General features: G+C 37.3%; 1 protein-coding gene across 4 annotated transcripts in view; it reads right to left on the bottom strand.

Annotated features, from left to right (window-relative positions):
* Positions 1 to 14,456, bottom strand: part of DHX57 (DExH-box helicase 57) — a 56,868-nt gene that overhangs the window by 12,895 nt on the left and 29,517 nt on the right. For all 4 annotated transcript variants that reach the window (XM_022574036.3, XM_022574033.3, XM_022574034.3 and 1 more), the window contains 6 exons: positions 13,669 to 13,874; positions 9,704 to 9,820; positions 6,965 to 7,061; positions 5,737 to 5,910; positions 4,920 to 5,120; positions 3,258 to 3,534 (listed from right to left, as the gene is read on the bottom strand). In XM_022574036.3, coding sequence (XP_022429744.1) covers positions 3,258 to 3,534; positions 4,920 to 5,120; positions 5,737 to 5,910; positions 6,965 to 7,061; positions 9,704 to 9,820; positions 13,669 to 13,874 — 1,072 coding nt within the window. The remainder of the gene's footprint in view (positions 1 to 3,257; positions 3,535 to 4,919; positions 5,121 to 5,736; positions 5,911 to 6,964; positions 7,062 to 9,703; positions 9,821 to 13,668; positions 13,875 to 14,456) is intronic.

Raw genomic sequence — 14,456 nt, 5'->3', positions numbered from 1 at the left:
CTTTCCAGGACTGAGCATATACTTAGCCATAAAACAAAGCTTAGTATGTTTTAAAGGACTAAAATAATACAAAGTATGTTCTTTGACCACAACAGAATGAAATTAGAAGTCAATAAAAGGAAAAAACTGGGAAACTCATAGATATGTGGACATTAAACAACACATGCCTAAATAACCAATGAGTCATAGAAGAACTAGAGAGGGAAATCAGAAAATACTTGAAATGCGCCAAAACTACTGAAGACTGCATGCCTAGAGCCCGTGCTCCACAGCAAGAGAGGCCACTGCAGTGAGAAGCCCACGCACCGCAGTGAAGAGTAGCCCCCGCTCGCCGCAGCTAGAAAAAGCCTGCATGTAGCAATGAAAACCCAATGCACCAAAAAAAAAAAAAAAGAAAATACTTGAAATGAATGCAAATGAAGACAAAACATACCAAAACTTATGGGATGCAGCTAAAGCAGTCTGCAGAAGAAAATTTATAGCTGTATATGTCTATACTAAAAAAGAAGAAAGATCTCAAATCAATAAACTTCCACCTTAAGACACTGGAAAATGAAGAACAAACTAAAACTGAAACAAACAGAAGGAAAGAAACAAAGAGCAGAAATAAATAAAATAGAGAACAGAAAAACAGTAGGGAAAACCAACGAAACCAAAAGCTGGTTCTCTGAAAAGATCAACAAAACTGACAAACCTTTAGCTAAATTGATCAAGAAAAAGAGAGAGAAGGCTCAAATTATTAGAATCAGAAATGAAAGGGGATATTATTAACAAGCTCTCAGAAATAAAAAGGACTATAAAATACTATGTTTATATATTAATAAATTAGGTAATTTAGATGAAATGGACAAATTCCTAGAAAAAGCAAATGATCAAAACTGACTCTATAAGAAGTGGAGAGGTTGAATTAATTATAAAAAAAAACTACCCACAAAGAAAAGACCAAGTGGCTTCACTGCTGATTTCTACCAAGCATTTAAAGAAGATTTGACATTAATTCTCACAAAATCTTCAAAAAATAAAGGAGGAGGGAACACTTCCCAAATCATTATGTGGCCAGTATTACTCTGATACCAAAGCCAGATAAAGACATCACAAGAAAAGAATACTACAGACCAATAACTCTTATGAATGTAAAAATCCTCAAGACACTAATAAAAAGAACAAAGTTGGAGGACTCACACTTCCCGATTTCAAAACTTACTACAAAACTAGAGTTTTGTATTTTGAATCAAGACAGCATGGAACTGGACTAAGGATAGACATATAACTCAATAGAACAGAATTGAGAATCCAGGAATAAACCCATGTATTTATGGTCAGTTGATTACTGACAAGAATGCTAACACCATTCAGTGGGGAAAGAACAGTCTTTTCAACAAATGGTGATGGGACAACAGGAGAGTCACACGCAAAAGAATGAAGCTGGATTCTTACTTCACATTATATTCAAAAACTAACTCAAAATGGACCAAAGACCATAATGTAAGAGCTAAAACTATAAAACTTACAGGAAAAAACATAAGGATAAATTTTCAAGACTTTGGATTTGGCAATGGATTCTTAACCATGACAACAACAAAAGCTCGAGCAACAAAAAACTAGATAAATTGGAATTCATAAAAATAAAAACTTTTGTATTTCAAAGAACAGATCAAGAAAGTGAAAAAGGCAACCCATAGTATAGGAGAAAATATCTGCAAATCATGTATCTGTTAAGGAACTTATATCCAGAATATATAAAGAACTCTTATAACTCAATAATAAAAGGACAAATAACCCAATTAAAAAATGAGCAAACTATCTGAATAGACATTTCTTGACAGATATACAAATGGACAATAAGAAACTGAAAAGATGTTTAATATCATTAGCCATTAGAGAAATACATATCAAAACCCACAAATTCACACCACCTAGAACAGTTATAATAAAGTCAGATAATAACAAGTGTTAGTAAGGATGTGGAAAAATTATAATCCTGATAAAATGCTGGTAGAATGTAAAATGCCACTACTCTGGAAGAGTCTGGAAGTTCCGCAAAAAGTTAAATAGTATTTGACCCAATAATTTCACTCCTAGGTATACACCCAAGACAAATGAAAACATATGTTCACATAAAAACTTGTACATGAATGTTTATAGCCAAAGGTGGAAACAATCCCAAATGTCCTTCAAGTGCTGAATGGATAAACGAAATGTGGTATACCCATACAAAGGAATATTATTTGGCCATAAAAGGAATGAAGCACTGATACATACTATAACATAGATGACTCTTAAAAGCATTATGCTAAGTGAAGAAGCCGATCACAAAACACTATATATTATATTGTTTCATTAATATGAAATGTCCAGAAGAGGCAAATCTATGAACATAGCAAGGAGATTGGTGGTTATCTATGAATGGAGTGGATGGGGGGTTGGAGGGAAACAGGAGAGTGACAGCTAAGAGGTGGTTTTTTGTTTTTTTCACATCTTTACTGGAGTATAATTGCTTTACAATGGTGTGTTAGTTTCTGCTGTATAACCAAGTGAATCAGCTATACATACACATATATTCCCATATCTCCTCCCTCCTGCGTCTCCCTCCCACCCTCCCTATCCCATCCTCTAGGTGGACACAAAGCACCGAGCTGATCTCCCTGTGCTATGCAGCTGCTTCCCACTAGCTATCTATTTTACATTTGGTAGTGTGTATATGTCCATGCCACTCTCTCACTTCATCCCAGTTTACCCCTCCCCCTCCCCATGTCCTCAAGTCCATTCTCTACGTCTGCATCTTTATTCCTGTCCTGCCCCTAAGAGGTTTTTTTTTATGAAGTGATTAAAAACGTTCTAAAACTGACTAGGGTGATGACTGCACAATACTAAAAACTACTGTATACTTTACATGGGTGAATTATATTTCAATAAAGCTGTTGAAAAAAGTACTCCAATATATTTATTGTTTTTTAAAATCAGGAAGGGGCACTTTTTGCTTGCTTGCTTTTCTGGTTTTCCTATAATGAGCAAGTAAAGCAGATACATAAAAAGCACATTTAGATGACTTAAATAAGCTGGCTCTCTAGTTCTTAATCTTTATTTGGGGCATGGATTTCTTTGAGGATCCAATAAAAGTTAAGACACATTGTGCCTGAAAGATTCACATATAATATACTCACAGGAAAAGTATTAGGGGCTCACATAACCCTGAAGCCCCCATGGTCCCCTTAGAGACTTACGGACTCCAGTTCAGATGGATGCTGTTTACTTACAAAAGGAGACTTAAAAGCTAAACTCGCAGCAATGGTGAGAGCAGGATCCAAACAGCGGAAGATAGACCCAAACAGCATTAGTTTTCCGATTCTCACATCTACAGGCAGAGAAGCCAAGTGATACCCTAGAGGGGTCAGTTTTTCATCTGGAGTTAATGCTCCCAAGTCTCGTAACCGTATTTTTGAGGCACGGAGAGAATCAGTGTGCGGGGGTTCAATGAGCCGAGAGAACACAGACTGGAGATTATGAGTGCTAAACATTTCTAAAATTTTAATTCTGAAAAAAGAAAACAAAACAATTTGTCATTTTTATTTCTGGTGGGATGACACGAAGAGGTAAGCTTCTTCTGTGAATGAAAATAATTTATAATTTCCCAAATATATGCTTTCATAAACCAAACCATGCCAGTTTAAATAAATTTTTAAAAAATCTCTTATGTCTTTTACTTCTCCTAGCAATAAGTTACAGAAACACTTTCAGATTCTGAAATTTACTGAGATTCAGAATAAATTTCTCTCTATAAACTTCCAAAATGCTTTTTTCTATAACAGTGGGTTCAAATCATGAAATAAAATTCAAATGATCCACCTACTCTCTTTCCCACATCTGAAATTGCATAATAATTGTTTATAAAATTAACCTGCATTGTGTCCTGCCTTGTAACAGCTCTTGAGAAGCTGTTTTAAATTATGAATTTAGGCAATTTTCGAAAGAGAAAAATCTAACATATATAAAGTTTATTTATTTCACTTATAATTCCTTTACATTTTTACTAATGTGATGGAAGCCTCTCAAAATACACCTATTGGATAAAAGAAGAGCTGTAACATCTTTGTACAAGTAACTTTTTTCCCTTTGGGTAAACATTTTATGGGCATACTCCCTCAAAATAATGACTCAGTCAAAGAGCATGGATAGTTTTATTTTATTTATTTATTTATTTATTTTTTGTGGTACGCGGGCCTCTCACTGTTGTGGCCTCTCCTGTTGCGGACGGAGCACAGGCTCCGGACGCGCAGGCTCAGCGGCCATGGCTCACGGGCCCAGCTGCTCCGCGGCATGTGGGATCTTCCCAGACCGGGGCACGAACCCGTGTCCTCTGCATCGGCAGGCGGACTCTCAACCACTGCGCCACCAGGGAAGCCCCTAGTTTTAGAGTTCTTATATACGCTACGCAAAGTTTCAGAAAGGTTGAACCAAAGGTTCTCCAGCTTCAGTAACACTGAGTTCAATCATTCATTCGTTAAATCCTATTTTATGATATTTGTTCTTGTTTGTTCATCAGGTAAATAATGGTGTTTTCAAATTGTTTTTGTTCACTTTGTTCTAACTGATAATGAGGGTGTAGATTTCCCCCTGCGATGATTTAATATTGGTGTTGCCCTAGCAGAAATTTCTTGATAAGTTAGATTACTTTCCTGACTTATAAATGTATTCTTAAGCTATTTTAGGGCCATCCTCTGCAATGCAAGAGATCTTTATGTGTAGAAAGTTAAAAGGAATGGTAAAGGCAACACTGAAGAGCTCTTTCTTTGCAAATGAATGAGTTCATCCAAGTCCACGCCTAGCAAAACATCTTCTACTAAGAAAAAGAAAACGTGGAACTTAGGGTGAGAAACGTTGGGACCTTTCGGAAGCAGAACACAAGGATCAAGATGTACCTCAGACAGAGCTGTTCCAATGGCACTCTTTGTATTTCTGGTAGCTGCTGCTTTAGAAGCTGGTGACTGAAGTGATGGCTGGTGAATAAATGGAAGCAGACCCCAGAAGCAACACGACCTGCTCGACCTTTTCTTTGCAGGGCATTGGCTTGAGAGACAAAAGTATCCTCTAAACTTTCCATCCCTTTGCTGGCATCATATCTATAAAGTAAAAGAAAAGGTAAAAAGCAGTTACTTTATAAAAATGTGGCCAAAATTTTACTTAGCATGGACAGAACAGATGAACCATCCTACTTCTGTAGAAGGACAGTGTCCCGCATGTTCTGGGGTAGCTGAGTCCGTGGTGGGAGCACTTTGTGCTAATTTAAATGGTTTCTGTACTATATACTACATACAGTTTCTTTATTCAATTAAAAAAATTTTTTTTCATTTTATTTTCGACAAATAAAAATTACAGATATTTAAGGTGTACAATGTGATGTTTTGATATATGTATACATTGTGAAATGATTACCAACCTTTTGGTAATTAACATTTCCATCACCTCCCATACCAATTCTTTTTCATTCAAGCACATGTAAAGCATATAAGAAAAAGAGGAAAAATAATTATTTCTAAGGTAAAAACTTAAAATTTCTACCTCTGTTTGAATATAAGATTCATGATCCTAGCTACAGAATCACTCATATCTACAGAGTTTTCATAAAGTATTTTTTCAAACGTAATCCATGTAGCTTAATAGCATTAGCCTTTAACAGCTGTGTTGCTCCAAATGAGGCATCGTTAGCCCCTCTCTTACATCACCAAAAGAGGATACCTCTTTTCTTTCATTTTCCCAGAATCGATGACATAGACAACATCATCGATGGTTATGGATGTCTCAGCAATGTTGGTGGAAATTATAATCTTAGTTACACCGATAGGAGGTTTTACAAACACAGCCTGCTGCTCTTCACTGGATAAAGATGAATGAAGCGGGTGAACAACACATCTAAAAAAGAAAAAAAAAAAAAAGGATTTAGTGTTCTAGTACAAAACACTGAAATTGGGTTATAATGGGTGAATTTCTATTAAAACTAACAATGTGACTCCAAAAATCAGCAGCTTCTCCACAACCTGTCCTCAAGGCCCAGGTCTTCTAAATGGGAAAGTTCTTTCTGACCCTTAAAAAATATTTACTCAGTTCTATGAACTAAAAACCTTGCATCAACTTGGGAAAAACTGGAGTGTAATTCACTAGTAAATAATCAAGAGGACTAAGTAGTTGACATTCTACAAGTAACAAGCCTGGAGCACACTAACCAACAAAGAATCATTTTTTTCCCTACCTTTAAATTCAGAGAAAGAGAGACAGAGACAGTCATGTATGCTAAGAAACTTGAGTCTTATATTTCTAGGGGGTGTTCATCTGTCAAGTAGTGTCCCCTTCGATATGAAGACACACCCAGTCTGTCTTACTACTGGAATAGGAACCACTGAAAATTATTTTTTCTCAAAATGGTAGCATTTCTTTGTTGTTATTAACACTGGCTTCTCCAATCCCCAGTATCTGGCAACTGAAATTACAGTTGACCCTCAAAAAATACACGGATTAGGGAAGGCCATTCCTCTGTGCAGTCAAAAATCCATGTATAATTTATAGCTGGCCCTTTGTATATGTGGTTCCTCTGTATCTGTGGTTCTGCATCCATGGATTTAACTAACCATGTATCATGTAGTACTACAGTATTTACCATTGAAAAAAATCCAAGTATAAGTGGACCCATGCAGTTCAAACCCGTGTTGTTCTAGGGTTAACTGCACATGCAACTTTGCTGAGTCACTACGCTAAGTGAAGAGAAACATTTTTATATAATGGAATGGAAATGACTGACTCCCTGGAACAAACTGTTTTGTCTATTCCCAGCTGGCATAAACAAACATATTTTTGAGCAGTGACACCAGGGTTGAAAGAGGGTGATGACAGTCAAAGAGATCTTTCTGGTTATTCATTTTCACACATAACTGGAATAGATGATTAAGAATATAGAAAGCAATTAACTTACCGATTACTACGTCTGTTGTTGAATAGAGAATTAGACTGTAGCTGTTCATAAAGCATTTTGATTTCTGCTAGTCCCGGTAAAAATACAAGTATAGCACCTGGGTATATAAAAAGAATCAATCTGATAGATGTGAAAAAGAAAAAACTAATACAGATTTAATTTTAAACGAAAAATGTAATAATCTGAGATTTTTCACAATTTTCTTTTCTTTGTAAAGTCCCCAGGGGACTAAATGGAAAACAAACTTGTAGAATATATTTTCTGACTTAATAACTACAGAATGAATGAGGTACTATATCTTTCGAAAACAGAAAAAGAAATGATGTGTAGAAAAATATAATGCCTTACGTTATACAAGAATCATTAGCAAAGCTCTTTAAACATACTTCTTCAGTGCACTGGCCACTGACATTCTGTTTCTATAGAAAGAGTTATCCTTCTAATCTTATATGACAGGAAGACTCTTCTCCCCATTAGTAAATAAAATCCATAAACATTTTATTGGAAATGAGAAAAAGAAACTATAATTGGCCAGCCAATCTGGTAATCTAAATTTAGATACGTGTTGAAGAGGCAGTATATTAACTTACCATGCCATAATAATGGTTTATGGGCTTTAAAATTTTACATTAAAGAAAATAAGCAGTGATAACTGATTATAGTGTATTTCTGTGCCAAGAGCAGTCACTCAGCAATAGTCACCTCCTTTTGTGCTTTATTCACAGAGGAAATTGACACTGTCTTCACTAACCCTGCCTTTAATCCCACAAATATTTATTGGGTGTCTTTGTCAGCTCTGTGCTAGGTACAATGGAAAATAAAACAAAGATCTGCCCACAAGGAACTCATGACCAATAATTTATCAGAGTTATTCTCCCCACTAAGTAAATAAGGAAACTAAATTATTACAAAAATTGAACTCTGAAGAAGGACAAAAGATTATCTTTCAAGGTTGGTTTTAATACTATACGTCATAGTTTACAAAGAATGTTCACATATATTAGCTCATTTGATCCTCATAACCACCTGTTAAGAAGATTAATAGTACCCTTAAGGTGACTCAGTAACATGGTCAGGTCACAGAACTTAATAAAAGGGGAGTATGAAAACAAATATAGGGTTTCTGGTACCAGATCCATGCTTTTTCCATTACATACCCCATGCTTCTCTCTACTAAAGTAGCACAAAATTTAAGAGTGGTAAAATAATCTATATGGATGGAAAAAAAAATTTGTCTGTATTTTTATGTGCCTTCTGATCTGCTCTGCCCTCATGGCTTGGCCATCTGTATCAAGGATATCTTTAATATTCACAAATACATCACCAACTGCCTAATCACTACATCAACTTTGCTTTGAATTCAGATAATTTTCTAACATTTCTTTTTGGCTGCTATACTTGATTTTTTTCAGTAATAGTCTTTTCCTTTGGGATGAAATAAGATATTCAATCCAGTTGACTAATGCATTAGCCAACAATGGCTATTTGCCAAGGAATGAGAAACAAGGCACTTCAATAATTTTATGTGGCTCACATGTTTCCTTAGAAAAAACCACATAATGATTAAGATCTAATCAGAAGAGGGCAGTCATTAAGCACTGTGTAGTGAGCATATAATGTAGTTTTCTGATCTATGATTCCACTTAATTTTCACTCAACAATGGCTGCATCTGTTCATGCAACAAATATTTACTCCACACCTAAAGATTCCAGGTTCTGTTCTAGGGTCTGAGGAATACAATGGTGCACAAGAAATTCTTATTCTTAAAGAGCTTACATTCTACTGAAGGAGACCATCAGTAAGCAGAACTATAATTTTGGATAGTGTTGAGTGCTACATTGAAAATGAAAACCATTTTTGGATATTGTGATAGAGTGAGGGGACAGACAACAGATAGGGTGGTCAGAGAAGACTCCTCTGAAGAGAAGACATTTGTTGGAAACCTGAATGATGTGAAGGATTCAGTTATGAGAAGATCTGGGACATTCATTCTGGAGATAACGGACTACAAATGAGGTAAAGAGGTCACTGGGAAGACACTGAGCAAGGGGAAGGGAGGGATTGCTCTGTGTTATAACAGTGGGAGTAGTAGTAGTAACAGTGATAATAATAACAATGATAAATATACTAGCATAACTATAATTTTGTTAGGGGTAGTAGCTACTGGGCATTAAATATATGTCAGGCACTGTGCTAAGCGCTTTGTATATGGTTTCTTTTAATCCTCAACATAGAGGATTTATTATTGCCTTCATTTTACAAACAAGGAGCCTGAGGCATAGAAAAGATAAGGACTTTATTATCCAAGGTAACAGAGCTCGGAGTAGCAGGGAATTTTATCAGACTTTCCAAAGCCTGTTCTCTTAACCCCATTGCCCTGTGGCCTCCAGGTATAGTCTTCACATGATTCAAACACTCATTATTAGGCTCCCATTTAGCCAGGGACTGAGTGTTGACACGTGGACACCCAGGCCTTCTTTTCAGCCTTCTTCATTTTGGACTTTGTCTTGTTAACATCTTTTTGCTCAGTGGGTAAAAGGTAAAACTTCCTCAAAAGGTAAACGGTAAAATTTCCTCCTGAAAAACCTAATAAGCAACTGTACACACAACTGGGGGTGAAAAGGTGAGGAACCAGGGCGAGGGCTCCAGGAAGAGAGGCTGTCCCCACAATCCCCACCATCTCAGGAAGTAGACTCCCTGCCCTTTGCCGTCTCACACTTAAGACAGGAAGCAGTTACCTGGAGGGTAGGAGTGCTTTCCATCCACAATCCACTCTAACAAGGCCTCGATTAATTCAAGATTAACCTTTTCAAAATCCATAATGGACATTGTTTTGATGACTGATTTGCTAACCCCTGAAAGAAAGGTAAAAATCAGGATAGTTATACCTTATTGAAGAAAATATGCCTGGGAACTAAGTGGGTGTCTTGATTTGATTTAATAACACAGATGTCCACATTTAATGTACTGAAATGAATTTTTTTTCCTTCAGTCTCTCAGAAAATACAGGCTCACTAGAAGCACTTTTTGCTTGAACAATGACCCAAAGAGCAGGCTCCTGCCCCTGCTGGAAAGGCCGAGAGAAGCAACTTTTAACTTTTCTCTTTCCTTCCCCTTTTATCTATCATATAAAATATATTTTATATATATTTCAGATATATATTAAATATATTTATATATTATATCAGTATATTCTCTCTATATATATCAAATACATGTGATATATAAATATATCAAATATATTTCAGAAAACCTTTCCAGATTCAGTCAACTTGTGAGTCAGATCAGCCAAAAGTCCAGGCAACAGTTAACTGTGAAAATCAGTGCACAGAGGCCACAGCTTTACTTTACAACAGTGACTTTACAGCAGCAACTTTATAACAGTGACTTTTAAGTTCCTTGGGAAAATCATAAAAGTTATGAATCTTCCCTGAAAAATACATGTGATTTTAATGGCTTCACCAATACCCCTGAAGTCTACCCATCGACCCTCAGGTTCAGGGTCTACAATCTCCTTCTAATTCATCGGAAGCCTAGTAAAAGATATACTTCCTTGTGTTGTACTAGAAGCCTCAGCTTTTTTAAAAACAAACAGCATATGCCTGGGGAGACAAATTCTCTGAAGATGGCTGCCTTTTCTTTTTAGTTCTTTCTAATGACCCATCACCTGAAATAGAGCCTAACTGGAGCAAAATAACTGTAGCTGGTATGAAAGAAGAGAAGCTTTTTACGCTTTGCTGAAAAGCTTGAAGAGAGGCAAAAGCAGTTGCTAAACAATGTTGTTCTGAAGAATGAACCCTATGTTGGTAAAAAATGAAAGAAAGGAAGAAATAAGCTACACAAGCAAAAGTGTGGTTGGGTGTGGATGGCAGAGCAGGAATCATTTTTATTTGCCAAGATTCCAAATAGCCAGACTTTTCAAAAAGGAGAAAGAATCAGCTAACTGAAAAAAAGGGAAATGAAAATCATTAAAAAAAATTTTTTTTATACTTTGGCAGGTTTTACTAATCATTTATATATTTTAAAAGACTGATTTTTATTATTATTTTTTAACTAGAAAAAGTTTTAAAAATCGAGCTAGGGAACATTGTTTAATTTTCTGAAAGAGAGCACTGAGATCAACTAGATAAAGTCTTTGTTTCATAGGAAAGAGGAGGCTCGGAGAAGCTAAGTGATCAATCAGCCCAGCATCATACAGAAGCTAGTGGTAGAGCCAGGTTTCCCAACCTCAAATCCTTAGAAAAGAGTTCTCAGAGGTGCTTTCTGAACTTTGATATCTCTGTGCTTGACATCAGAAAGACCGTGGCTTAGATTCAGTCATAATTCTTAAAGAAAACTCTGGAATTTCAAAAGAGAAACCAAAGAGATTTTCCTGTTAACTAATTTAATAGAATAAGGAAATGGGAATTGTCAGCTGGTATGATGTACAGAAAGAACACATTTGAGTCAGACATTTTCATGAGAATCACAAATCTGCACTTACTAGCTCTGGGCACTATGCTGTGGATTTGTATTCTTATTTAATCTCCTAAATAACGGCATTTTATAGATAAGGAAACTGAGGAAAAGAGAGGATGAGGAACTTGCATATAACTGGTTTTATGAGAGCCTGGGGAGTCGAATCCAGGTCTGTAAGATACACGTCTATGCTCTTAACCTTACTTCTCAGGATGTTGGGAAGATTAAGTGAAATGTTTGGGAGCCACATATATCTTCCTAAACAGCAGAACAAATGGCTAATGCCCTAATTCCTTTATGATTACCATTTCCCATGCAGGACTGCATCTTTGGTGGAAGGAGAAAAAGGAAAACTCACTTGCCTTTTCTGCTATAGAAGCACAGTAACAGGGGTTGGAGGCTCTTACTCCTTGAAAGGTAAACACCTTTTTTTTTTTTTTTGGAAGGACCAAGAGGAGTTGGGGTGGCAGTCCACGGAAAAGAGAGCAGGAAAGGCAGCTGAGACCTGTCTAGGCTTTAGGAAGAAAGCAAAAGTAGTAACCTTAGGGTTTCTATGGGTTCAGCCCAGCTGAACGTATGGAAGACTATCTAGGAACAAAGCTGCGTGAAGTCCGGCATGGGAGGAGGGAGCACCTAACATATATAAAAATGCTCAGCACAGGGTGGGCCCTGAAAAGAGATGTCATTTTCGAGGCCTACTGAAAAATGCTAAAACTAGTGGGTGAAATTTTGAGGATGTTATAGGATAAATAGTTTCAAATCTCTCTCCACAACTAACTTAATTAACTACAAAGGGAATAAACAGTAACTACACAGAGGAGAAACATAGGCATCACCTTAACCAGATGATCAAAGTTAATACTGCTGGGGGGCTTCCCTGGTGGCGCTGTGGTTGGGAGTCTGCCTGCCGATGCAGGGGACACGGGTTCGAGCCCTGGTCTGGGAAGATCCCACATGCTGCAGAGCAACTGAGCCCGTGCGCCACGGCTACTGAGCCTGCGTGTCTGGAGCCTGTGCTCCGCAACAAGAGAGGCCACGATAGTGAGAGGCCCGTGCACCGCGATGAAGAGTGGCCCCCACTTGCCGCAACTAGAGAAAGCCCTCGCACAGAAACGAAGACCCAACACAGCTGTAAATAAATAAATTAATTAATTAAATAAAAAAAAAAGTCAATACTGCTAATAATGGGACGAACCAACATCATGTGCCTCCTGATATGATGCACTGAGAAGGACTCAACATTGTTTCTGTGGTTTTCTAAAAATGCATTACCTAAAATTAATCATGGGGCAACGTTAGATAAACCCAAACAGAGGGACATTCTACAAAATAATTGGCCCAAACTCCTTAAAAATGTAAATCATAGAAGAAAAATAAAGGCTGACAAATTTCTCCAGATAGAAAGAAACTAAAGACACATGATGACTGAATGCAATATGTAATCTTCGGTTGGGTCCTGTACCACTTAAAAAATAGCAATAAAGTACATTATTGAAATAATTGACAAAATTAGAATATGGACTGTGGGTTAAACAGTAGTACTGTATTAGTGTTAAATGTTTTCATTTTGATCATGTCCTATTGTTTGTTTTTGTTTGGGGCCATGCTGTGCAGCTTGTGGGGTCTTAGTTCCCCGACCAGAAATTGAACCCGGGCCCTGGCAGTGAAAGCGGCAGAGTCCTAACCCCTGGACCGCCAGGGAATTCCCATATCCTACTGTTATGTAAGAGGATGTCCTTGTTCTGAGGAAATACATACTGAAATATTATGGGTTAAGGAGCATCATATCTGCAATTTACGCTCAAAACATTCAGGAAAAAAATACATATATACACCCAGAGCAAATAATAAAGCAAATGAAGCAAAACGTTAATAATTGGTGAATCAGGGTAAAGGATATATGAGAGTTCACTGTAGTCTTGCAAATTTTTAATTCTGAATTCGAAATCATATCAAAATGCAAAGTTACAAAACACTCAAGAATATAATTTATATTTTACTACCTCCCAATTTTTCTATAATGAACACATTTACAATCAGGAAAAAACCCACTGGTAAATATAATAACAATTTTAATCTAATATGTATTAGAACTGTTATTTTTCTAAGTTTAAGGTTGTTCTGATGAACTAAAGACAAGGTAACTATGAAACAAGAGCCACGTTTTTCTTCTTCTGGATCATGGCGTGAGAAAAACTAGTTATCTTTGGCATAATTGTAATATTCCCCCCAGGAAGCACATTACCTTTATAGCGGGCCAGGAGCTGCTTAAAATCTAACTGTTGATCTGGCACAGCATCTTTGGTGGAATCCGGATCGTGGAGGTGCAGGGAGAGGCGCAGGTCCTCCTCCACCTCCTCAAACGCGGTTCTGCTGCGCCTCGCCTTGAGCTTCTCCTTTGACATCTGTTTCATGGAGCGCGCATATGGGCTCCCATCCTGCAACACATACCTGAGGAAAGAAGACAAAGAAATGTGTGGGTGTGGATGCGGGTCTGTTGGTGAGGAATGACACTATTCACCTGTTTTCCATGCTCATTCAGCAGAACGTTGCTCTGCTTCTGTCCAATTCAAGTGCTATTCTTCCACCAGTCCAGGATTCTGTCTGCCGTGCCCTATTGCTGGGGGGGAACACACTGGAATGCTTTTGGCTCTGTTTTAAGATAATTCTGGAGGCAGTGAATTTGGAAAAGTGAGAGAAAAAAGACAGGGAAACTAGCTGAAAGATGATTTCCCCAGAGATTCACATTCAGTGGAAGTGGGATCGGGCCCACAAAACAACAATTTTAATAAGCTCTCCAAGTATGCTTACTGCACACTGAAGTTTGAGAGCCACTGTTTCAGGGTTTTTAGCTTGAGAATACTGTATCATTAAATAACGTAGAATTAGGAGGGGGCTTATTAGGAATGGAAGGAGCAAAGAGAAAGAAAAAATTCTGGGTTGAGTTTAAGGTGTCAGACATCAAAGTTGTTTCCATTCTGGAGCTCAGAGGTCAGGAATGAAGATACCAATCTGGGAGTTCTCAGCACAGGG

Source organism: Delphinapterus leucas, chromosome 13 (assembly GCF_059928025.1).
Source record: "Delphinapterus leucas isolate spDelLeu-1000000601 "Yukka" chromosome 13, BTC_Dleu_Yukka2, whole genome shotgun sequence".
In the NCBI taxonomy this organism is placed as follows: domain Eukaryota; kingdom Metazoa; phylum Chordata; class Mammalia; order Artiodactyla; family Monodontidae; genus Delphinapterus; species Delphinapterus leucas.
Note: the sequence above shows the minus strand (reverse complement) of the source record. Positions and strands in the feature narration are given on the sequence as shown.